General features: G+C 37.7%; 2 protein-coding genes across 2 annotated transcripts in view; both read right to left on the bottom strand.

The window, feature by feature from the left end:
• Positions 1–10,806: 10,806 nt before the first annotated feature.
• Positions 10,807–15,872, bottom strand: nmrk2 (nicotinamide riboside kinase 2). Its single transcript, XM_052134224.1, has 8 exons — positions 15,718–15,872; positions 15,547–15,637; positions 14,553–14,601; positions 12,395–12,569; positions 12,219–12,290; positions 12,015–12,121; positions 11,208–11,293; positions 10,807–11,114 (listed from the first exon to the last, which is right to left on the bottom strand). Exons 1-7 carry the CDS (start codon positions 15,741–15,743, stop codon positions 11,208–11,210), a joined length of 606 nt encoding a protein of 201 aa, XP_051990184.1. The 5' UTR covers positions 15,744–15,872; the 3' UTR covers positions 10,807–11,114.
• A 5,445-nt stretch (positions 15,873–21,317) lies between these two features.
• The window catches only part of atcayb (ATCAY kinesin light chain interacting caytaxin b), a 22,966-nt gene continuing 17,648 nt past the window's right edge, over positions 21,318–26,635 (bottom strand). Inside the window, exons 12-13 of the mRNA XM_052134222.1 lie at positions 26,444–26,490; positions 21,318–22,858 (exon numbers count right to left, since the gene is read on the bottom strand). Of these exons, the coding sequence (XP_051990182.1) occupies positions 26,457–26,490 (34 nt within the window). The 3' untranslated portion in view covers positions 21,318–22,858; positions 26,444–26,456. The remainder of the gene's footprint in view (positions 22,859–26,443; positions 26,491–26,635) is intronic.

Raw genomic sequence — 26,635 nt, 5'->3', positions numbered from 1 at the left:
AGACACATTTATCAAATTGTGGGAGTTTACATGCGCATGCACAGTCAGGAACTACTGTGGAATATGGCCTGTTAACTGCTTCCTTCCCGTGGCAAGGTTTTCAAAATCCCACTTTCCTTGAATAGTGTAGAAATTGGTGTCCCACTCCAGTTTTCTTAGCAATAAAGGCACACATCGCATGTTTGGTTTTTGGCGAGATAACTAGCCTATTAGAAATGTTAGATAAACAGTTTTGGAAGAATGAATAGCATTAATCGAGTTGTATAAGTGTTGTGCTACAGTAAGTGCCAACTCAACGACGCAACCCAACGGACGAGCCTATTTTTATTTAATTCATGGGAAATAAATATTTGGTGCCCGTCGCCCACAGCAGCGTAATCTATTACCATATATACAACCCAATCTGTTACGCTTTCTGGCCTCTAAATATTTCCGCCTAATTATTAAGATTCCCGCATTTTTTCATTAGACTACAATAATCCATCGATTGAATTGTGTAATTGTTAGCTAAATTAAATTATTTCAACTTAAAAATATTTATTATGTTAAACACATATTTTGGTTAAATATTCAATTTGATGGAATTTTGACATAAAACTGAAACGCGTAAATCTTAATTTTTATTTTTTAAGTGTAGTACCTTTAACTTAAGCGATAGGCTACATTTATATGGTTATTTAAATATTTTTTAATAATTAATAAAAATAATAATATTTAACGTTGATTTAAAAAAAAAAAAAAAAAATCTGGGTTTTGGTGCCAGGGTTGCAATTGTGAACAATATATAATAAATATAAGGCAAAACAGGCCATTTTTCCACTTCAGGAGATCAAACTAAATATTAAAATAGTGTCATTTAATTTCGGTAAAAGTTGCACCTCCTTTACTGACACTTTACTGAAAATGAACAAGGACTTTTGGGAGTTTCAAGCCCTGTTTTGTACCACATGCAACTGAAAGGGTGATTATTACACTGGCCTGAGGCAAACTTTGCGCGCTGGCATTTTAGTGAGATGTTTGTGAGCTGTTCTGAGCACGCCTACAATACAAACAAACCATTTCCCTGTTCAGAACAGCATATTAACCTTTCACTGTTTACTAATTCTCTCAGAGGTGCTCAAGTGCTCAGAGAGGCCATATACCTCTATACAGATTTGCGGGAAAAAAAAAATCAAAAAAAAATCAATCAATCAATTAATTATGAATACAAATGTAGTACCTGCAGTACTTTTCTTAAAAAAGAAGAAAAAAAGAATAAAGCAAGGAAAGTTTTGGACTAATAAACTAATAACAAAAACCTCTGAAGAGAACAAAACCATATTGTGATGCTACGTCATCAACCCTCGACATGTTGAGCTACGCTAAGACGTCCACAAGACAGCAGTGTGCGCCCATTTACAGAGAAACTGTCACACTGTTCAAACCCGTTTAGATCTGGGAGTGGCCGGTGCGGGGCAGGTTGTCACAAGGCCCAAAGACTTTTGAGATTTCTCTCCTCCTAGCTAAATCGCTGTTGTGTAAACAAAGGAACAGGTTAAACCCTCACTAGCCCACATTCATTCAAGAGTAAACTAATTAAACATGAATAGTTTAGCTGTGTTCTCAGGACTGGTATATATATTTCATTTGATCAAATCAGTGTTTAATAAACAGCAGGTTCTCATAGTGAGTTCCTCCATCCGTGTGACAACATGCCCCTCTAGAGGCGCCTTCAGGGCATTATATATATATATATATTATTCTAAATATATTTCCTGTTGTTGGCCAAAATATTTGATATTATGATTGAAATTTTTGTATGTTGTTTCCTTTTTATGGTAAATGGTTTAGGTAAATAAAAAAGCAATAAATTACCTGTTACATATTTTAAATATGTTGTGTGATATATATTTAATATATAAATATATGACAACATGCCCCTCTAGAGGCACCTTCTATGCATTATATATTTATATATATATATATATATATTGACCAATTACAATTTATTATTGTAATAATTTATATATTTTTGGTTTGATTGTATTTATAACTGTTTAAATAAAAGAAAATAAATGTAAAAAACCTGTTACACATTTTAAATACAGATATGCTGTGATCTCTCTCTCTCTCTCTCTCTCTCTCTCTCTATATATATATATATACACACAGTACTGTGCAAAAGTCTTTTGTGAAAGTAAGATGTTTCACAAAAGCATTTGTCTTAAGATGGTTATTTATATATTCAGCTTTAGTGTGTCAATAGGAAATATAAATGTTAGACTCACAAACATTACTTTTGCAAATAGAAATGATTAGAATAGAAGAACAGGGAGCCCTGCAACAGATGGCATGACCCCCACAAAGCCCCCCACTGAACATCGTCCCAGTATGAGATTACATAAAGAGACAGAAGCAATTGAGACAGCCGAAATTGACAGAAGAACTGTGGTGAATTCTCCAAGAGGCTTGGGACATCCTATCTGCCAACAAAAAACCAAGAAAATGGTGTCCAGGTGTATCTAAGAGAATTTGGGGCTGTTTTAAAGGCAAAGGTGGTCCCACCAAATTGCTTTTTTTTTATGTTTACTGGACATTAAGTGACTAATAAAAACTATTTATACCATTATTTTTGAAGACATCCTTATGCAGCATTTTTCACAACAGCCTAAAACATTTGCACAGTACTGATATATATATATATATATATATATATATATATATATATATATATATATATATATATATATATATAGGTAATAAACAGCTGGTTCTCATTGTGACTTACTCCATCAGTGTGACAACATGCCCCTCTAGAGGCACATTCTATGCATAACATGTATACATGTATATATACATACAAACCCTCCTGGAAGGGACACATATGTCTGTGCTGGATCTAATTTCAGTGACGCAGCGGGGGAATAACAGCGTGGACTCTGAAAGCCAAATAGGGCAAGAGCTGTTCAAACACTTATGTGACACTGAAAGCAGAAATAGCTCCGTTCATATGTGGGAACGCCCCTGAGTCAGTCTCCATAAGACCAGCCAGCCCACGAGATCTGTTTCGTCACAAGACAATCACACTCCCCACAGCAGAAGATACTAAGATACAGTTTAGGCTACAGTAAGTATCGAACATTACATTGAGTCTTTATTTGTGTGTATAAAAGTGCAAAATGTGTAAAAAAAAACAAAAACAAATCACAGCCAAAAGCGTTGCTTTCCACCAGGTTTGGACATTGTAACATCGAATTATCGTAATATCGAAAATAAAATCTCAGTTTCTTTGGCGCTCCTGGTTGTTTATCACTTTTGGGTTTGTGAAATAAAATCTTCCCCGTGTTTTCTCCCGACCTCAAACTAATGCTGCTGCGCTTTGAAATGATTTCATTCGTAAATCTAGGTGTCCAGAGAAGCACTGATCTTTGTGTGATTTTAAGAAGATGGTCTTAAATGGTTTGAGCACAAGATATCCCAAAAGGAATACATTTCCACACCCCTGATGCTATACTCTTCAAGGGATTTTCATCTATATGATAACGCCTATAAATAGGGCTGAAGGTCACCTTTAATTTACATTTGATGACGTGGAAAATGGTGAGAAAATGCATTTTTGCCTGTCAAGGAACTATCCGACATAAACGAGCTCTGTTTGGGCTTGTGGATCATGGAATATGTAACTTGCTTGGGAGAGAAAAGTGGAGGTGGACCGCAAGAATGGATATACATTGTTATTTTGTGTGAACAATATGTTTATGTGTCTCATTTTGAAGTATTAGCCACGTGCGTAAAAGCGCACGTCTCCAAATCATAATTGCGCCAAAACGCGCGCTGCTTAAACGTTTGGCTTCCCAAAGCAAAAAGCTAGATGTAGATTTTTAAACACTAATCAATATTTTAATGATCAAAATCTGTATTTGTCTCATTTTTGAGTATAAACAGTGTGCGTAAAAGTGCATAACAGTATTCAATGCGCACCAGAGGAACATTGTTGCGATTGAAACATGTATACAAATTATACGAAATGCATTTGTAATTTGGAAACTATCCCAGTGCCCAAAACCCTCTAAAACCATCAAACCTGACCGAAGCAAACCTAACTAGTTTTTCCCCCCATTGCAACAAGAGCCACAATTGTCATGGTCATAAAAACGTTAGGTATTTTTTTTCTCATTATTGATAGTGTGTTTTTATGATTGCATGTTCAGGTTGTGATATCAGCCACGTATGCAGTAGGGTTTTTTGGAATAGGCGATATAGGCAGGCTCATAGGGCGGCAACGCATTCGCAAAATCGCGATTGGCAAAAGGTGCCCAAATTGCGCAACATGCCCTCGCACAGAGCTCGCAAGATCGCAATGGGAGATAGGTGCCCCAAAAGAATTCTGCCATATACATTATTTACTGACTCTATAATTTAATTGTGCAATTTAAGTTATGTACTGTATATACTGTATAATGTGAATGTTAATAGAATGTGCCATTTAATTATATATATAAGGGGCGTTATGGGGGGGTGCCACATCTGATCTTGCCTAGGGCGCCAAGTAAGCCAGAACTACGTGTCCCCAATTAAATAACTGTGTTGCATATGACCTAAATTCCATATGATAGCTGCTTGTCTCTTAAAGACTGTATTGCCCTTCAATTTCCACATCTAAATCAATAAATGCTCGCATGTGTCGTTGTTGGGTCACATGTTATTGACGTGTCTGTGGTAACATAGCCTGCTTATCTGGTGAGACTAAAAATAAAAAGTGCTCTCCAGAAACTAATGGAAAGAGAAATATACGACCCTGCTGAAGTGGCTTAGACCACAGTGGCGGGGCTGGGGGGCGTGGCCACCATGGACCGAAGCTTGGCCACCCCATTGGCCACCCCACTCACAATTGCTGTTTTAATAATTTTATTTGTCATTTTTTAGCACAATTTAGTTCTTTAGAGGTGAAATCATCTCAACTTAACATGTGAGCACACCAAGGTCACCGCACCTCTCCGTCCCGGGTGTCATTGTATCCACTCAACACCCCCACCCACAGCCCGACGATATAAAAATGCTGCCCGAACATTTCTGTGCCACCACAGGCTGATCACTTGCCCCTACCTGGCCACCCCTTTGAAATACTCCTGGCTCCGCCCCTGTTAGACCAGAATGAATTTTCTGTTGGGTCAGGCTGGTTTGGGCTGGCCAAGTGCTTGTCCAGCTGGTGAACAGGCGTAGCCATTCTAATTTTAAATTAAACTATTGAATAACAGCATCTAGTGTTATAGCAGTATTTCATATTCATTGTTCGAAAGCTCAGATCTCTGGCCGATATGATGCTGTCATCTGACATATGCTTTAAATGTCCCTCACCAGGAGCGTAGATTCCAGGGGGGATGGGGGGTAGGTAACCCCCCTTCCCCTCCCCAATAATCAAAATAAGCAAGTACAACCCCCCTTATTTATACCATGATCGATGGAAATATGTAAATGCATCACGCTGCAACCCCCCCCCCCCAACGTTCAAGCCAAATCCACACGTTTGTCCCTCACACATTTACAGCTGTCAATAAGAGAGCAGCTGCACCTGTTCAACCATCTCAGTTATGAGGGTGTTTCAAAGTCCCTCACACACATCACTTCCTGAAAGAGTCAAACACTTAGGTGACATCAGCGGATGGCTTCGTCTTTTTAGATTTACTGAGAGCTACTGTATATTACAGTTAACCATCACAGATTACTATATTTCTATCAGGAAGACTCGGAGACTTGAGTGAAATTTAAGATGTCAATTATTAGATGAATATAAAACAGAAATGTAATGTCTCTCTTTGGCGTAGGCCCCGTCTGGCGGTCCGAAGAAGTTGTACTCAGAACCGTCATATCCAGACGGAGATTGGAGGCAGGGGCGAGGAGCCTATCCCCGTGCAGGACGGGACTCAACTGGTGGTGGTGGGGTGGAGGAGGTTGCAGTGTTAGCACACTGAAACAGCAATGTGATGGATTGTGAGCAGACTTATAAAGCAATGGCTTACATGTGATTGGTTAGGAGTTACCCAGCTAATGGTGCGATGATGTACAGCTGCTAGTCTTCCCGCTAGAACTACACTGCGCTTACATTTCTGATAAAATCGCATACATTTAAAATGCTTTTTGGTGCCATCGTAAACTGTTATTGTATTCTCAGATTTCTGCTATACTGTCTCTAGTAATGTCGCCATTTCACATCATGTCAAAGGCAAGTCTAATATAGATGCTGCTGAGGTTCAGGACACATATATGACATTGTATGTCCTCTAAACACGTCTGAGTGTGACATTCCCAATTTCCAATTTGAATATAAACCCACGTGTCCATAATCGGCTTCCTCCCGTTTGGACTAAAATAGCAAAAACTCAATCTGCATCTCTGCTACTTTTTTTGTTGTCGTTGCTCTCCATGACAAACGTTGACGTTGGAGACAGTCTTACCTTTCCCCCAGCCATGCCTCGTGGTCCAGGCACTAGGCCAAGTCTCAAGGCTGATCCTGTGACAGCGCTACTGTCTGTGAGAGATCGGAACATGCACATCTATTTAGGACTCCCAAAGGTCCTTCTCTCTTGACCCCGATGGCATGTAGCCTAAATATAAATCCCCGCACCCACTTCTCCGGACAATCCATCATAAGATTAGGCTAATAAACAGTAGTTGTCACAGTACAGCAACATACAGGCTTTGCACTTTGTTTTACAACCTGAATAAATTATTAGAAATGCTTCTCAGATGTTTCTTTGGAGAAGAAATATCCCATTAATCTCTAGAGTTTCAGAAAAGATCTCAACAATGTCTCAAACTGTACTCAGATCTGCTATTCACATGCATTTTATTCCTCTAAACTCTTACTATATGTCAACAATTAACAAATGTTTGCCTATTTTCTTACTATAATGAAGGAGAAACTTTTGAAAAAAAGTTGATACCAACATTAATGGTGATAGTTCACCCAAAAATGAAAATTCTCTCATAATTTACTCACTCTCATGCCACCCCAGATGTGTACATTTTTGAAGAATATTTCAGCTCTGTTGGTCCATACAATGCAAGTGAATGGTGGCCAGAACTTTGAAGCTAAAAAAAGCACATAAATGCAGCATAAAAGTAATAAATACACCTCCAGTGGTTTAATCCATGTCTTCAGAAGTGATATGATAGGTGTTTTTTTTATTTAGTATAAATCTCTACTTTCAAACAGCCCTTATAAGCACTCTTCTCTCCTAAGATATCTTATTCTTTCGTTTTTTTGGCAATTCATATTCTTCATGCATATCGCCACCTACTGGGCAGGCAGGAGAATTCAAAGTAAAAAAGGACTTAAATATTGATTTGTTTCTCACCCACATCTACTGTATCATATCACTTCCGAAGACATGGATTAAACCACTAGAGTCGCTTGGATTACTTTCATGCTGCCTTTATGTGCTTTTTTGAGCTTTAATGATTTGGACCCTGTTAACTTGCATTCTATGGACCTACAGAGCTGAGATTTTCTTCTAAAAATATTTGTTTGTGTCCAGCAGAAGAAATAAAATCATGCACATCTGGGATGACATGAGGGTGAGTAAATGATGAAAGAATGTTCACTTTGGGGTGAACTATTCCTTTAACATGTCTTAAAATATGACATAGCAACATTAGAGCAAGAATATTTGAATTTATACTGAAAGACATTTTAGCAGAAATATTTGAGATAAAGGTGATACTTAAATGAGACCTAACTGAGATCTCCATTAAGTCCCTTATAATAAAGACCAACCTCTGAGCAATAATATTATTACTTCTCTAAAGGATTTCAGCAGAAATATCGGAGTAAAAGTTGATGATTAGATGAGAAAAAAGTGAGATCTCCATTAAGTTCCTTAAGTCTCTGGAGCTATAGTATAAAAGAGCACCCTTTGAGCAATACCGTTTTTATTTCTCCTAAATGTTTAGAAAGATTTGAGACAAAATTGATACCTAAATGAGACTTAACTGAGATCTCCATTAAGGTCCTTGAGATATGAAAGAGCAAACTTTGAGCAATGCAATTATTATTTCTCTGAAGGAATTTTAGCAGAAATATCTGAGACAAAGTTGATACATAAATGAGACAAATTTGAGAACTGCATTGTCTCTTGAGCAATAAAAGAGCCAAGTTTGAGCAATAATATTTTTTTTTATTCTAAGGAATTAAAAAAAAAGACAAAATTGATACCTAAATGAGACATAACTGAGATCTCCATTAAGTCTCTTGAGCTATTAAAAAAAACAACCTTTGAGTAAAAATAGTTTGATTTCTCCAAAGGAGACAAAGTTAATATTTAAATGAGATATACCTGAAAACTCCACTATGCCCTTTAAGCTATGAAAGATGAACTTTTCAGAAACGTTTCTTATTTCTCCTAAAAAAAATAATGAGAAACATCTGAAACAAAGATGTTACTTAAATGAGACATAACTGAGATCTCTAGTAAGTCCCCATAGCTATAAAAGAGCAACATCTGAGCAATATTATTTAACATTTGAGACAAAGTTGATACTTAATTGAGACATAACTGAGATCTCATTTAAGTATCTGGCGCTATGAAAGTGCTCCTTTAAGCAATAATAATTTCATTTCTCCAAATAAATTTTGGATAAACATTTGAGACAAAGTTGATACTTAATTGAGACATAACTGAGATCTCAATTAAGTCTCTGGAGCTATGAAAGAGTGACCTTTGAGCAATAATATTTTCATTTCTAAGAAATCTTGGAGAAACATTTGAGACAAAGTTGATACTTCATTGAGACATAACTGAGATCTCAATTAAGTCTCTGGAGATATGAAAGAGTGACCTTTGAGCAATAATATTTTCATTTCTAAGAAATCTTGGAGAAACATTTGAGACAAAGTTGATACTTCATTGAGACATAACTGAGATCTCAATTAAGTCTCTGGAGATATGAAAGAGTGACCTTTGAGCAATAATATTTTCATTTCTAAGAAATCTTGGAGAAACATTTGAGACAAAGTTGATACTTCATTGAGACATAACTGAGATCTCATTTAAGTCTCTGGGCTATGAAAGAGTGACCTTTGAGCAATAATATTTAACATTTGAGACAAAGTTGATACTTCATTGAGACATAACTGAGATCTCATTTAAGTCTCTGGGCTATGAAAGAGTGACCTTTGAGCAATAATATTTAACATTTGAGACAAAGTTGATACTTCATTGAGACATAACTGAGAGCTCATTTAAGTCTCTGGAGCTATGAAAGAGTGACCTTTGAGCAATAATATTTTAATTTCTCTAAATACATTTTGGATAAACATTTGAGACAAAGTTGATACTTAATTGAGACATAACTGAGATCTCAATTAAGTCTCTGGAGCTATGAAAGAGTGACATATAAGCAATAATATTTTAATTTCTCCAAAGGAATCTTGGATAAACATTTGAGACAAAGTTGATTAAGTGCTCCTTTGAACAAAAATGTTTTAATTTTTGGAATTTTGGATAAACATTTGAGACAAAGTTGATACTTAATTGAGACATAACTGAGATCTCCATGAAATCTCCTGATATATGAATGAGCCACCATTGAGCACTCAGAATTGTTGCATGAGATCAGGCTAAAATGTCCTCTGAGAAGTTTCAGCAACAACATGAAGTGTTTCTGATTTTCAAAGTTTGGAAGCAGTTTTTTTTGTCCTTGTAATATAGTATTTGGCAGCTGTTGTACAGTATGTACAGCTGCACAGACCACACCCAATCCAGCCAGGAGCAATGCCAGTGTGTTAATATACAGTATATTTGGACTGTTAACTGTGTGCAGTCTTATCAATGGGTTTATCACTTTTTAGGAGGGTGTTTGTTCTATTTGACCCTCTGCAAGTTACAGATAGTGTGTTATGTCACTCTGGCTGCCAACACCTGGCATCAAATCAAATCCATGCCAGTGTACTGAACTGTCAGTACTGTATTACACATTACGCTTACAAAAGATTCTCATTTATATTCTGCTATACAGAAGATCATGCATCAAACTTTTTGTTTGAATTTTGTTTAATTGTAAGGTTATGATTAAAATAAATGTTATTGTAGGAATATAATTGATGTAAATTACACCTTTGTCTAATAGCACATTTTGTTCACATGCCATTTCAAGCCAGTTTGAACATCCATTTTTAAGTGGGCCAAGAAATACTTGATGCTTAGAGCACAAAATAAGAAGGGAACAGTTCTTGGATCCATTTTCAGTTTAACTTTATGCACTAAATGCACCTCAATAAAATATATGGTTGACGTTGCATAGTGTGGCAATCACTGAACTTCAACCCACCAAAATGAATTGGTTTATAGAGTTAACTTTAAATAAATGTATGATTATATGAATAAATAAATGTAAAATCAGATCCAACTTTGCTGAAATTATAACAATTAGATGAATATATCATAAAATAACTAAATATGTGTGAAAAAAATGAAATGTTGAGATCAACAATAATAATAAAAAAATTAAAAAAATTAAAAAATTAGAGTGTAAATAAGTTTTATTTTATGTCAAATAAAAAATGGCATAAAATATGCACTGAAATGGAATATCATGGGGAAATTAATTAAATAAATATATTAATTAATAAAGTAAATTTATAATGAAATGTTGCAACAAATAATAATAAAAATGGTTGTGAGCGTAACCTGTTACCTTTAATCATATTTGTATTTATTGATTAAAACAATTTGATTCTATATTTGATTTGATTGTGTATGTTGATTAAAGTGTTTATTTACATGCAAAGCCCAATGCAAAAAATGAACACACAACATAGAAAGGATTCAAATGACTTTTATAACCCAAGACCTTTTAGTCAAATAGAGTTTCAGTAGAGTTTTCAATTCCAGTACAATAAAAACACATGGCAGCAAAATACTGTTCATCTCTGGGCACTCCAGACAGCATTACCTCTTTTAATAAAAGAAAAGTTACATAGATCAATATAAAATTCCAGGCTTTTGCCATCAGTTGTGCAATAAGTTAGTATTTTATTATATTATTTACAATATTTGTTCACTCGACAAAGCCATATCTACTTAAAATGCTATTTACAGTTCTATACACATACATCTTCATGCAATCTGGAGATGCTGAAAAGGAACAAAAGAGACAAATTAGATATAAAAACGTGTCCTAATATTAATCTCAGGCATTCTTATGCATTGAAGGAAAGTGGTTCTTACCTATAACATATTCAACAATGTGTTCTGAATGTCTTCATAAACTTGGTTGTAGATCTCCTCTTTGGATTTCATTCCATCCAGATTTACTACAGGCGCAAAATGAAAAAGAGTCCGTGTGAGTTATAATGCCAACGTGATATCCAAACGCACCCTTGTTTACTTTCTTATGTTTCCGGTCTAATTGTGAACGATGCATCTTTATTTAAAAAAATAAAATAAAAATGCTTGTCTTTGAAATCTTTCATCTTGCTCCACCTCTGAAACAACTTTCCTTTAATGGTGACATCACAAAGCCCTGTTATTTTTAACCCGTCCCCATGCAACACCCACTTTTCACAATACAATCAATTCCTAATTGACCAAATGAAGCCCAGCCCTGCATTTTTGTTCATTAAATGATCTGTTTCGTTGGGAAATATGTTACATTACACAAGTAAAATGGGCTACTACCAGGGCTGGACTGGTAATCTGGCATACCGGGCATTTTCCCAGGTGGGCCGACGCACTTTGGGCCGATCAGGGGCGGATTGATCATCGGAAGAACTGAGCGGGCCGGTGGGTCGGCCGCAAAACGTGCCGAATGAGCCGTGCTAAGCAAAAATGACTTGCTGCGTTATGCAGAACGGACCACAGAATGGCGCCGTGATATGCAGAAAAGGACAGCAAACAACCCACCCCCGCTCAACAACTATGGGCTCACCCCCCCTCAACAGTTGGGCCAGTTGCCATGTAAAATCCCGGGCCGATTTCTCTTCCCAGTCCGGCCGGGGCTACTACAACAGTAGTCTATCAGACTGGTTGACTTACGGACATCTAGGCTGTTATTCTCCATCTCTCTCCTGTGTTTCAAGTACATGGGCCAAACGTGGCCGTCAAAAAGACCAGGGGGGTCAGGAACGGTATACTTTCTTGTACTAGAAGGGAAAAGACAACCCCCCCTGATTTGGTCAGAAAACACTCTACAAACAAAGTTCTTCAACAAATATCTGATCCTCCAGAAACGATTCTTACCTTCTTCTCCTTTTGCACTCCTCGTATGGAATGGTGACATAGTAGCACTTGTTGTAGACATCATGCAAAGGCCTTGAGAAACAAAAACAGTTCAATAGTTTAGAAGATAGAGAGAAGAGACTGTAAGCCAGAAAGACCTGGAATGCAACGAGTCAAGTCTGACTCAAGACACCTACTTATAGTTATAGAGCAGAAATCCTTCTATAATGAGGATGTGGATCTCGCGTTCAGGGTCCGAGTCGTCAGACATGGCTGAAACGGTCACGCCGTGAGAACGTGCAAACTTCACCGGGTTCTCGATCCATCCCTTAACTGTGTTCGCCATAGCGTCCATATCTAACGCGGTGATCACTAAACAAGGGCGACAACAAAACAGATAAAACATGTCTCACATGCGAGGATAATGGAGAAATGAATGTAAAACATGAACACACTTTTTTCCCTTTTTTTTCCATCTTTAGGGATGTTAATAGTTAATATCATTGCAGTCAAATTTACACTTCCAGTCAAAAGTCTGGACACACTTACAGTACTTATGGTCTATCATTACAGTTCTTCTCTATTTATAATTATAGTGATGTCATCAAAACGAAGAAATAACACAAATGGAAGTTTTGGAATTATGTAATGACCAAAACCGATCTTAAAATTGAACTTCAAAGTCAAGGAATGACTTTTAAACAGGTTTTAAATGCGTATTGACTTACAATGGACGTGAATGGGGCCAATCCATAAACATAGTGACATCAGCTGAGAAGGAAAGTCATTTCAGGGGTCAATAAGGGTAATTTTGCCGTCATGTTGGCTTTAATAATTACATTTAACACAAAAGTACATCAAAGTACCATGTAATCTCATTACATGCTACAATGGTATTCTTAGGGCACTCAAACAGATCAATGCCACAATGTCACGGCGTTTACACTCCCAATGGATTACTTATATTTGACTATAGTTGGATATGAATGGAATATTTTGGGGTTCAATACAAGTTAAGCTCAACTGATAGCATTTGAAGCATAATGTTGATTGCCACGGAAAATATTTTCGACTCATCCCTCAATGGAAGTGATTGGGCGCCAATCTGTAAACGTTAAAATACTCACTGTTTTAAAAGTACATGTTATCGTGGTTTTAGTGTGGTAAAATCACTTACTAACCGTTTCTGTGTAAAGTTATAGCCAATTTTACAACTTGGTTGCCATTTAAAGAACTTCAACAGAAGTTAATGTACATCAAGTGCTTTAAAAAAAGTGCTTTTGGGGCAGCTGTGGCTCAGGTGGTAGAGTGGGTTGGCAACTTATCGCAGGGTTGGCGATTTGATTCCTGGCCCACATGACTCCATATGACTCCATATGATTCCATATGACTCCACATGATTCCATATGACTCCACATGATTCCATATGACTCCATATGACTCCATATGACTCCATATGACTCCACATGATTCCACATGATTCCACATGACTCCATATGATTCCATATGACTCCATATGATTCCACATGACTCCATATGACTCCACATGACTCCATATGATTCCATATGATTCCACATGACTCCACATGACTCCACATGACTCCACATGACTCCATATGACCCCACATGACCCCACATGACCCCACATGACCCCACATGACCCCACATAACCCCACATGACTCCACATGACTCCACATGACTGCATATGACTGCATATGACTCCACATGACTCCACATGACTCCATATGACGAAGTGTCCTTGGGCAAGACACTGAACTCCCAAGTTGCTCCCAATGGCAGGCTAGCACCTTGCATGGCAGCTCTGCCACCATTGGTGTGTGAATGGGTGATTGGGACACAGTGTAATGCACTTTGGTAACCTCTAAGGTTAAAAAAGCGCTATATAAGTGCAGACCATTTACCATTTAAAAAAATTATAAGCTTCCCATTTCTGCATTTAAAGACTTAATATTTGGCCCCATTCACTTCCATTGTAGGTGCCTCACTGTAAACTCACTTTTCGCTTTTTTATATTAAGAAAAAGAGGTACGAGTCTAAATCATTTTTTGCACGTGCCACAAATTGAGCTTAACTTGTGTTGAACCCAGAATATTCCTTTGAAACTACATTTAAAATAGTTAAATAGTTAAAAAAAATCATACATGGGCACATTATCCTTGCCTAAAGGATAACCTTAAGATCGAGTCAAAGTGTGTCCAAACGTTTGACTGGTACAGTAAGAATAATAATTTTGCTATTTAGGGTTTATGTTACAGAAAAGCACAAATCAGAATGGTCATGGAAAGGGAGGAATACATTACTGTTTCTCTTCCTACAGCGAAAGCCACTCTTACCATCCCATTGTCTAAAGCCGTCCTCCCCGACCTCTATTTGATCTTGGGGCTGCAATAACAGTGACCAATAAAACAAAAAGGTGTAGATCGCTCAAGCAGTGCTGGTCCCACCTGGACATGCCAGCTTCTAAAGTCATCTTCAATTCAATAAATGTAAACGTCAAACTAAAAACTTGCACTAAATGTGCCGTTGTGCTAATTGCATTTGTTGGAAATATCTTTACCAGCATGTCACCAATGCAATTTTGAGTATGGCCTCTAATGACAGCTAGGAATGCGTGTCTGAGGCACTTCTGAAATATGGCAATGTGCACTTGGAGAGCATTTGGCCTCCAGTGTGCCGAATGCACCGTTGAATCGTATTAGTGGAATTACGAGTTTAATGCTGCAAATGAATGCCTGCAAGATTGCAAACCATCTGAGGAACCTCAATAGGCATTCATTTGTGTTCTCTATGAGGTTGGATGTCCAGGAGATCACCAGCATAGGGTTTATGAACCACATCGAAAGAACAATATGGACAATGGATTCACATACAACAGTTAAGCCCTATATGTTTTTACCTTTTCTGTCCATTGGAACTGCTGTGGCATTTATTCTAATGCATGTATTGTTTCAATGCTATTAGCCTAATATGTGCAGTGGCATCAAAAAGTATTTGGACCCTTATAAATGTCTGAATGTCATTGTATTAGATAATATCAACGCAAGAGTCATCTGCGCTCGAATGCTGCTAGAGCTGACCACCGTAAAGTGTTGCAAAACTTGTTCTCTTCATTTTAAACAGTATATCTATTGTTTTATTGCATGTAAAACCTTAGAAAATATCCCTATCTTTTGCTTGAAATGTGTGCTTTAAAAACAACGATTTCCCAACCTAATTCTTTGACATTCATACATTTTTAAGTGTGACTTAAGTTACTTTTTGGGCCACTATAGAGGTAAAAACACAAAGCTGACAGGTGTCATTTAAAAGTGTGGAATCTATCCATACCTTGAAAAAATCATCTTGATGTATAACACAACAATTTGGTAAGTTCTTCAGAAGTCTACTCGTCAGAGTGGTCTTCCCTCCATTAGTCACACTGTACAGGAAAGATTTAGTCAATTAGTCAATGAGATCATTAAATTGATATGCATTTAGTAAGATCTTTGTATTACTCACCCTCCAATTCCAATAATAAACTTCATTCTGATCCTTTAATTCTTGGTCTTTGCAGAAGGACACTATCAAAGGAATTGCTTCCTTTAAATGTCAATAATTTCAGGAATGCTTTCAGTCTCTCTCTCTCTCCTCTCTTTCTCTGCCGGACTCTTCCTTTCTTTACTATTTCATTGATGGACTTGGCTTTCGCGTTCAATATATAGACCCCTCGGCTTTACGTCATAGAGGCGCTCTTCGCTTGCCAATAAGGCCGCTCTCGGGGAGCCAATCAGCGCAGAGTGTCCATCACGCTGGTCCAATCAGCGTTTGATTCGTCGTGTTAGATTTGCATAACGGCACAGGTCCAGTGGTACAGCTGTTCGGCTTCGTCAGTTAGAATGTCACTGGGGGCAGAAACCTGAGGGCTGCTCTGCTCTGAGGGGCAGTTAAAGAGTGGAAATATACTGCGAAATGATGACAACTACCACACAGAGTGTGCTTAACATATGTTATCATACATTACTGAAATGAATGGCGTGGAAGAACACGAATGAAGACATCCGGTTCATAAAGAAGTCACATTCACATACAGTATTAAAGTACGTCACGAGTGGTAAAAGGACATTTCTAACCACTCTCTCCCGTGGTAAAATCTCTGAAACTTACAGCTTCGAGTCGCTGTTTTTTTTTTTTTTTTTAATTTATTTAGTTTATATATTTAAATTCCCCCTAACGTAAACATTTTGGTTATTTTTTTGGAAACAAATTCGTAACGTTCTAGGAGCGTTCTCTTTAGGTTCCATTTTGCAAACATAAACTAATGTTCCCCGAACGTTGCAGGGAGGTTTTTGTATGATACCTAATGAGAACCTACACAGAACCTTCCCTAATGGTTATTTAGTTTAAAAAACAAACAAAAAACTATTAACTAACCTTCCCAGAACATTGCAGGGAGGTTTTTGAGGGATAACCTAATAAGAACAATAGAAAGTTCTCTAATCGTTTTAGGTTTTATATTTTGTACAAATGTTTCATTATTTTTCACCATCCAAGATTATTTATTTAAATGGAGGCTACAGTGTAAAAAAATTATATTGTTTACTGACTGAATTTTGTTTAAATTTAGCATGTAGCATATAGCAAAATGTTTTCATGTTTTTTTTTTGTACATGATAATTAAATGTTTTGATTGTCTTGTGATTCATAGCTTATGCTATTTTATCTAAACAATTAGAAAATGGATCAACAAATTCATTGATTGTGGGCTTATTATTTATTTATATAGACTGATTGTTTTATTTTAATTTATTTATTTATCAATATATATACCTGTGGCGGGGACGAATCACAGTTGCCGTCTGAGAAGGTCAATCCCTGCATTTTAGCCCCGCGTGTGGCTTGTTGAGCGCATTACCGCGGGGCCTAGCGCGTGTGGAGGCTTCACGCTATTCTCCGCGGCATCCACGCACAACTCACCACACATCCCACAGAGAGCGAACCACATTATAGCGACAGCGAGGAGGTTACCCCATGTGACTCTACCTTCCCTAGCAACCGGGACAATTTGGTTGCTTAGGAGACCTGGCTCGAGACTCTCAGCACATCCTGGATTCAAACTCGCGACTCCAGGTGTGGTAGTCAGCGTCAGCCCCCGACTGATTGTTTTATTTAAGATTAATGATGTATGAATATGTAAATATATATATGTTGAAAATTGAGATTAGGAGAACGTTCTGCAAACCTAAAAAGAACTTTCTATTTCTATAGAAAGAAAATTTCTTAGCTAACCAAAAACAAACCTTAAAAATGTTAGCTGGGAATATAACTAATAACTAATAATAATAATAAAGACACAAATGATATACAAATGACATTAAATAATGTGTCTAAGGAGCCATTCACACCTAACGCATGTTTGCGTCTACCAGCGCTTTTTAAAAATTGTTTTCCTATGTAGCGTGCGCTAGATGGACCTCTTTGACCGTTACGCCTCATGTCGCTGTTTTTCCAGTGTCTAGCGCAGAAGCACCACGTTTTTAGATGCCATGTCCAGTTTAAACTTTTCAACTTATCTTTTCACCTTTTCACTTTTAAAAACACATCTCGACAAACCTGCGTTTTGTTGTAATCGTGGCGTTTCGTCTAGTTTTATTTTTTATTTTAAAGGCGTGGTCACATTTATTTCTACAGGCTAAATACAGTCACCTCAATGGGAATTGGCGCAATTTGCGAGATTGTCTTCCGGAGGCAAAGAATTTCCCCTTTCATGCAGGTAGGTATAGGTGCAGGCCAGAGATCTCCAAATGGGTGCGGATTCTCACAAAGAGGGCGGGGTTACTCCAGAATGGGGTGGGGTTATTACAAAAGGGGATGTGCATCTCCAAAAGTGGGTGTCACTTCCACTCACAGTTAGGGAAAGAGTTATGTTGGGGCTCCCTGTGGACATGTAGGCCTACCGTAAATGTGACCAAAAATTTTCTCATCATTTACTATCTCAGGGCTGGACTGGTAATCTGGCATACCAGGCATTTTCCCGGTGGGGCGATGCACTTTGGGGCCGGTCAGGGGCGGACTGGTCATCGTGAGACCCGAGGGGCCAAATGCCGGGCCGATTTCTCTTCCCAGTAGCCCTGATCATCCTCACGCCATCCGAATAGTAGAATATCTCAGCTCTGTTGGTCCATACAATGCAAGTGAATGGGGTCTAAAATTTTGAAGCTCCAAAAAGTACATAAAGGACCAACAGAACTGAGATATTCTACTAAAAATCTTCATTTGTGTTCTGCTGAAGAAAGAAAGTCTGATACATCTGGGATGGTGTGAGGGTGATTAAATGATGTGAGAACTTTACATTTTGGGTGAACTATACTTTTAATGACGTGTTTTGTGTGAACGGCCCCTCGTGACATAGAAGCATGAAGCAAAACATGTTTTCTTGAATGCACAGTATGCTGATTGTCTTCCTCAAGGACTTCAGTAAAGCCGGTGTGTGTACTTTGGCCTTTGCGCCGATCCCTTAACATAATTTGATCTCAGGATCATTTTACTCTACAGTCATCTGGCTGGCATCCCACGGGTGATATGCCAATTTCTACATCATCAAGAACAATCATAGAAACGTCCGTGAAAGTGTTGACTGTGAGCATTACTCCATTTTGGCTTTATTATTTATGGCCATCACAGATTTGATGAACGTATCATTTGTGAGTTCAAATGGAAAGGTTGTTAATCTCATTAACTTCATTGCGGTCACAGTCACGGTTTCACATGGTCAAGACGGGCACACAGTATTTGCTTGTTTCCTCTAAAGGATACTTGACCATCCTAATCAAATCGTTTCCAATTACTTGACTCGTTTACTTGGCACAATGAGAGGGAACTTTTCCCCCCAGTCAGAGTGGGGTGAAGTTCCATACATAACCATATCTCGGTAGGACGTGGCCCAGGTGCTATATTTGGCCTAGTATGTATATAGATGTGACTTTTCATCATGGCACAAATGCTTCTGATGCAACAACCACAAATACAAGCCTATTGGTTACATATTTAGACAGCAAACACAAAGGTTTAGACACATTAAAATCTCAACCTTATGCTGAAATGCTTGAAATGTTTTGATGACTTTACTATTATTCTAAAGTGTAGAAAAGCATGATAATAAACAATAAGCAGGTGTGTCCAAACCTCTGACAGGCAGGATACTCAATGTCAATATTTGTAACATTTCACTTCCTTTTCTATCGCAACCGTCATTCAGTCAGTCAACAGATCATATGGTATTCAAAGGTATTCAAATTATGACCCTTTATCTTAAAGTCAATTGTAATTATCAGAGGTTTGTTTCTGTGGAGCTGAACTTTAGCCGGAAAGAGCAATCATATTCCCATCACATCCCTTCTGAGTAATACTTCAAAGACACATGTTGCTTTGAAGTTTGATTTGAGTCATTCTCTGTAATGCAGGAGTAGCACAAAGAGTTGCAACTGTAACTTGTAAACAAGCACGTGCCAGTTTTACTATGTAGATATGATAACACGACATGATCAAATGGGAAGTCGGCATGTTGTTTCTGAAAGTTCCAGTATCCTAGGATTGGTCACATTAAGCCTGATCTCCTATCAGACATTTTTGCATCATCTCCTGTGTGTTTACCTCCATTTGTGGTGCAACCGGAGTGCATCGGATCCCACGTACGCACGTAATTCCGATGCATCTTCCCATCTAACATTACATTTTTACTCCACTGTTGGTAAGGTTTCAGTTTGGGGTTTCAGTTTATAAAAATATGCATTCCTCCTCACTGTATTACAGCCTTTAAAGCTGGAAACATCTTGCTTTTGGCACCCCCCTGTGGACATTTCACCCGGAGAAGGGAGCTCACACTTGCCCATACGGAGATGACACTTACCGCTTTGGCCACTGGGGGCAGTGTTTCACATTTCGGTAAGCACAGACTGATTGCTAATGAAATTTCAACCTACCGTTTCTAATTTCATTATGAGATCAGTCTGGAAATCTATAGAGTCCCTTTGAGGACAGTAATATTTAGCATTCCCTCGCAATAGTTTACATTCCCTCTCATGTTAATGTGACTCTTGGGACTGCCGCTCTGAAAATATGAGGTCCAGAGATTGAACTGCATTCAGACTAGTACAGTAATTCATGGAGCTATTGCATTCCATCCTTCTAACTGGTAATTTGTAGTCATGACAGAAAAGATATCAGACAAGTATCCGGTGAACCATGGTTGAGTAACCCTGTGTAACGGGAGCTGACGATAGATAGTTGTGCAATGTGTATAAACCTCACTCTCCTGACCTCAAGAGGTGCACTAGCGACTGCCGCTAGAGGCTGTAGCCTTTAGCCTCCTTGATAATGCACCTGCCTCCCATGCCAGAGAGTCCCGTACGGAGTGGGTCTAGTTAAACATAATATACATTTATACAGTTTTTTTTTGTGATTGTTTTTTATTTTCTCCCCAATCTGGAACGCCCAATTCCCAAAGCGCTCCAACTCCTCGTGATGGTGTAGTGATTCAATCCGGGTGGCGGATGACGAATCTCAGTTGCCTCCGCGTCTGAGACCGTCAATCCGCGCATCTCATTATGTGGCTTGTTGAGCGTGTTGCCGTGGAGACGTAGTGCGTGTGGAGGCCCACGATATTCTCCGCAGTATACACGCACAACACACCACACGCCCCACCGAGAGCGAGAACCACATTATAGCGACCGCAAGGAGGTTACCCCATGTGACTCTACCCTCCCTAGCAACCGGGCCAATTTGGATGCTTTGGAGACCCGGCTAGAGTCACTCAGCACGCCCTGGATTCGAACTTGCGATTCCATGGGTGGTAGTCAGCATCAATACTCGCTGAGCTACCCAGGCCCCCCCAACATTTTTACTGTTTATTATACAGTAAAAACCAACATTTTGACAATAGTAATATTTCCATAAAATCTGTCTGTCTTGTTAAATATAACACATTTTTTAACATCTATGTTAAGGTAACTGCCCGTTAACCGTTTTATATTTTTACCGTTGCATTTTTAGATTCTTTTACCGTTAAAATGACTGACATTTGACACCCGTGACATTTAAGGGAAAACACAAAGCTGTGCAGTTACATTTTTCTTTTATTAATGACATTATCGATATTAGCAACTTGTTCACTTATTGCACATTAAATGATACGAAAGATTTACTCACAGTACACTTTAAAACATTTTGATCATGTACATTATACAACAATGTGGCTGAAATGGTCCTCCCAAAATGCAATATGAGCACATGAATATTAGAAAAATCCAATGAATTCTGACCCATGCCCGAAATAAGAAGTCCACATTTTTACTATTATTTTCAGTACCCTTTTTTTTAATGATTGCAGCCAAATATAGGCGACATTTAAGAACTCGCTGTGTAGTATGTGATCTTTCAAGTGTTACAGAGTGCTCATAAGGCATTAGAAAGGGAGGGATAACAAGCCCCGCCTCTTGTGATGTCATAATGACAGTTTGTATTGGAAGCACACATGAGTTTCTAGTGCGGGGCTGAATTAAAGATTATATACATGGAGTATTACAGTGAACTCAAAGGGCTCACTTGGATTGAATGGCATACTACCACACTACTTGTACTATTTCCGCAGTATGCGGCATGTGGAATACCCAAATGACCCACTATATTTCCCGAAATATGCAGAGCAAACTGCATGGAATACTTTATCCGATAATGCACTTCTTTTGTCAAGTTTTTTTGATCAGGTTGGGATATATGACACAAATGTAGAACATACTTCTGTTTAAAATGTTAGTCTGTGCATCCTGCCTTACGTACTATACTGCACACTATGCAGTAAGCAGTGCGCAAGTATGCCATTCCAAACATAGAACCGGTTACTTGTTAAAGACATACGTCACAGAAGCAAACCTCAGCTAAACACCAAACACGACAGGCCATAGTCTTTCACTCTAAATGTGTCTTTAGATTCAGATGTGTTTGTACAGTGCAGTTTACTAGTACACATCTAAGGAAATCAGATAAATGGCATTTGCAGCCTATTTTACCTCCATAATGTGGAAATAAATTGACAGCAAGTTAGTTACTTAATTGTATCCATCGGGACTGGACTGGTCCGTGTAAAGTGGCTTTTATTTATTTTCCTACATTGCCGAATCTTGCACAATATGACCAGGACCGTGCATTAAGGAAGTAGGGTCTTATTTTGATATCATGTTGATTTAAACCTGTAAACTGCTGCATTATAAAACCGACAAAATCTGTGGAACTGGTTGGCATGTACACAAGGTTAAACTGCCCAGTCAAGGATCAGCTGGGATTACATATCGTCCTTCTGATAGAAACCAATCGCTTGGAAAAAGAAGAATCACTTGTCAAATCAAGGAAAATCTGTTATGCAACATGTTTGGGTGTTCACAGATGTTCCTGTTAGGAGTATGTTTGTTGTTTTTCACTTATTCAGCTGTGATCCAGTTTTAAAGTGACCCCGACTGAGAGGTGTGTGTATGGAAACACTGATTGTGCTTGAGAAAAATCCATTTTGGGATCCACATGATTTGTTCTTTAAAGAAACATCTTTGGGAAATGACATGCACAGATGTGTCCCTGTGATATTATGGTGAAACAGGACTTTAGGATAAGTCTGTAAATAAAATGAGAAAAACATAATTCACAATTAGCATATTCATAATTATCACTTCTCATCTGGGAGTTTAGGTTACTGTTGATTGCATTCATATTAATCAATTCATTTAATAACTTCACAGTTACTTTATTGGTTGTTTTACTCTTTAGGTGTCAATGAGTGTGTTTACATGCACACCAATAACTACCAAAAATCTGCTTTTTATTTAAAGTAAAAAAATTAATTAGGTTCACTTTCTATGAAACCCATATTTATAATGCATTACTAATGTCTCATAAAACACCCTACAATATGTTATAACATCTTATAACCACACTTATAATACATTACATTACTTACCTATTCATAGTTATACCTTAAGTGTATAATGCATAATTACACAAGCAGTTTTATAGTAATAAATATATTGTAATATATACAATAGGTGTGCTTTAAGTAAAGTAACAAAAGCAATGTCTTCTTATAAACATCCATAATATATTTATAAGTGGTTATAAGACATTTCCAGTCATGCTGGATGTTATATACATTACACATGCACAAAATAACACATTTAATGACATTTTAAGATATTTCAAAAAATACTTGTAAACCTACAAGGTTAAAATAGATCAGATACTTCCTACTGTATCGGTAAATCTCACCCAAAAAATGTCCAGGTCATATTTCACCCCAAAATTAAATCAAACAATCAAAATGAAGCCTATTTTAAGGCCATTAAGGCTTTATTTGCATTGGGACTATGGCAAGCCGTTTTAACTTTTATTCATTTCCAGGATATGAATTCTTGATATCAACAATTCAGTTTTCACTAGTTAAAATGATAGTTATTGATATCAGGAATTCGATATCTACTAGTAAAAATGGCAATTTTTGATATCAGAAATTACATTTCCACTAGTAACAATGCTAATTCTTGATATCAACAATTGAATTGCTACTAGTGACAATGTTCATTTCCGATATCATGAATGTGATTGTTACTAGTAAGAAATACATTTTCAGATATCAAAAATTTACATTTTCACTAGTAGCAATTTAATTGTTGATATCTAGAATAGACATTTTTACTAGTGACAGTTGAATTCTTGATATCAAAAATAAAGGTTTTTACTACCTTTACGAATTGTATTTCAACGAATTGTACGAAATGTTGATATCAACAATTGATTTTGAATGGCAGCCTATGGTGACATTTCACTAGTGAAAATACAATTACACAATTCTTGATATCTAGAATGAGCATTTTAACTAGTAAAAATTTAATTGTTGATATCAAAAATTGCCATTGTTACAAGTAGATATCGAATTCAATAACTATAATTTTAACTAGTGAAAATTGAATCGTTGATATCAAGAATTCATATCCTGGAAATGAATAAAAGTTAAAACGGCTTGCCATATTGGGACAACTAATCAGATTTCCCACATATCCTCATTAATGTAACAGTAATGGAAAGAAATCAAATTCTGATTACTGTAATAGATCAACACAACCTGCACCATCACCATAGCAACTAATTGTTCAAATACAATGCGTTTGTTTTTATGTTGCAACTGTTCGATTGGTGGAACAGTGGAATAGATGGTGAAACGGGAGACTGAACCATCTGTACATACTTCACTTATCAGACGAGTCACAGGGGCATCGAGTGAAGCGCCACCCGTCCCACTCAGGACAGCGTGATATACGACCGATGTACAGAGCGTGACAAGAGAGGCATTCAAAAATAAATCAAGGTGATGGATGAGACAAATAGGTGGGAATGTGGGCTAAAAAAATAACATAAAGAGAGACAGAAAGCTAACAAAACAAAATAAAGAATGAGAAAGACAGAGCTGGAGAAGCTTCTTTGAAACTACTTTAAACTACTTAAAGTAACTTAGTAATTACAGTCAAAATGCCCTTTAGAAAAAGTAGATCACTACATTAGTAACAAAACAATATCTACATGGAAGCTATTAATAGGTCATAGTATACTGAGGTTTTCCGCATGCCGCTACTTCTCGCACATAGTGCGTGTGATGGAAATTTAGTCACCAGGTCTGCTACCCGACCCAACAGACCAGACTCGGGACAGTTTTTCAAGTGTAACTAATGGAATAATGTATTATTATACATATTTTTAACATCATTTTTTTTAGGCTATAATTATTTAATATATAATATTTAAGGCTATAGATCAATTAAAATTAAAATAAATACCATAATTCAGATTATTCAAATACATTACATCATATTAATATACTGTGGCAGCAGACAAGTAAAGCATTTAGCCAATACATGGATTAAGTACAAATATTTACATTCACATTTATGCATTTGGCAGACGCTTTTATCCAAAGCGACTTACTACAGGGACACAATGGTGGTGGCTGTTGGGATCGAACCAGCAACCTTCCGATTACCAGTTATGCGCTTTAGCCCACTACGCCGCCACCACTCCACTTGTTATTTTGTTTGTTTTATTTCCATTTCTTTAAGCATAACCTTATTATTATTTTACATTTTTGGTCTATTGGGGCGTTCAAGCCCTACCCGTGGAAGGGGTGGTGGAAACGGAACGTTGATGATCACACGCTACACGGACGGGTATAGCCGTTGAGCACCTTCTCTGTGTTTACATCAGCATCTCCCACAGGACGCATTTCAATGCACGCCCTCCTGAGAACGTCGAAGGGAGAATACTGCCCCCTCAGATGGTTATACTTGTAAAGCTGGAGTTGCGCTGTCTGCCCCCTACTGCTGCAAATTTGTAAAAACATCAAGGTGGTACGTCAAGCTTGAATTGGAACATTCCTTATTACAGAACTTAGGTATGGATCGGGGACATGATTAACTGTGTTCATATATTTAATGCATTATTTTTCATATAATTAATCGCACAAAATGAACGTGTTAAATCGTCAACCCTAATAAAATTTTATTCTAACGTAATTTTGCACATACGCTCTCACTCACAGACATGCGAGAAGAACAGACAAGTAAGGGGCGGTTCACAACCAAGTGTGTTTTTGCGTTCAACTGCACTGTTTTTCTAGGTAAACATGCACTAGATGGAAACAACAGATTGACTCTAAAAACAGCAAATAAATCTAGAATCACCTAAAGCAAATAAATAATTAACTAAATAATTCAAATGAATCAGTGATTCGGTATATGAACAAACCAATTCACTACAATGAATCGTAAGTCCCAGTGCAAAATATGAGAGAGCGGGCATTTTTAGGGCATGATGGGAAGAGGGGAGAGAGAAATATGGACAGAGAGAGTGATAACCCCATGACCCATGCCAATGCTGGAATATCGCCCATGCGCCAGCCTGTAGTCCGGTCAAAAATAGCACAGATCCAGGGTTGGCGCGACTCTAGTTCTGACGAGCGGAGCAGATGGGCTTTATGTAACACGTGATGCAACACTTTTGAAACATTCTGCCAGGGGAAAACGAGGGGCCACAACTCAACTCGCAGCCCCATTCAAAGATGGCGTGGTGTTCTCCAAATACGGCATATCGTGCAGAGGTCATTAAACCGACCCCGCTGGAGGAATCTACTGTTACAGTCAGGCGGTTGTTCTCTTACCTAATGCACCACGTTAGGGACAGGCCTCTGCAGCTACTGAGGGTGGCCTGCGAAAAAATATGCCATTAAACAAATACACATTTCTTTGCATTTAAGCGTTGCATGCATTTAAAATGATGCTTGCACATTACGCTTTTGCAGTTACAATGCAGTCACCTTTGAGTATTTACATTTGTGTCCATTTCATTCACA

This window comes from Xyrauchen texanus, chromosome 9 (assembly GCF_025860055.1).
Source record: "Xyrauchen texanus isolate HMW12.3.18 chromosome 9, RBS_HiC_50CHRs, whole genome shotgun sequence".
NCBI classification, from domain to species: Eukaryota; Metazoa; Chordata; class Actinopteri; order Cypriniformes; family Catostomidae; genus Xyrauchen; species Xyrauchen texanus.
This window is presented reverse-complemented; position numbering and strand designations above follow the sequence as displayed.

Bases quoted from the DNA above. Each gene is read 5' to 3' on its own strand.
- nmrk2 (XM_052134224.1), bottom strand. From the start codon at position 15,743: ATGAAGTTTATTATTGGAATTGGAGG. The intron at 15,638-15,717 runs GTGAGTAATACA...TTTCCTGTACAG, and splicing joins TTTATTATTGGAATTGGAGG to TGTGACTAATGGAGGGAAGA. The intron at 12,570-14,552 runs GTAAGAGTGGCT...GCCCTTGTTTAG, and splicing joins CGGCTTTAGACAATGGGATG to TGATCACCGCGTTAGATATG.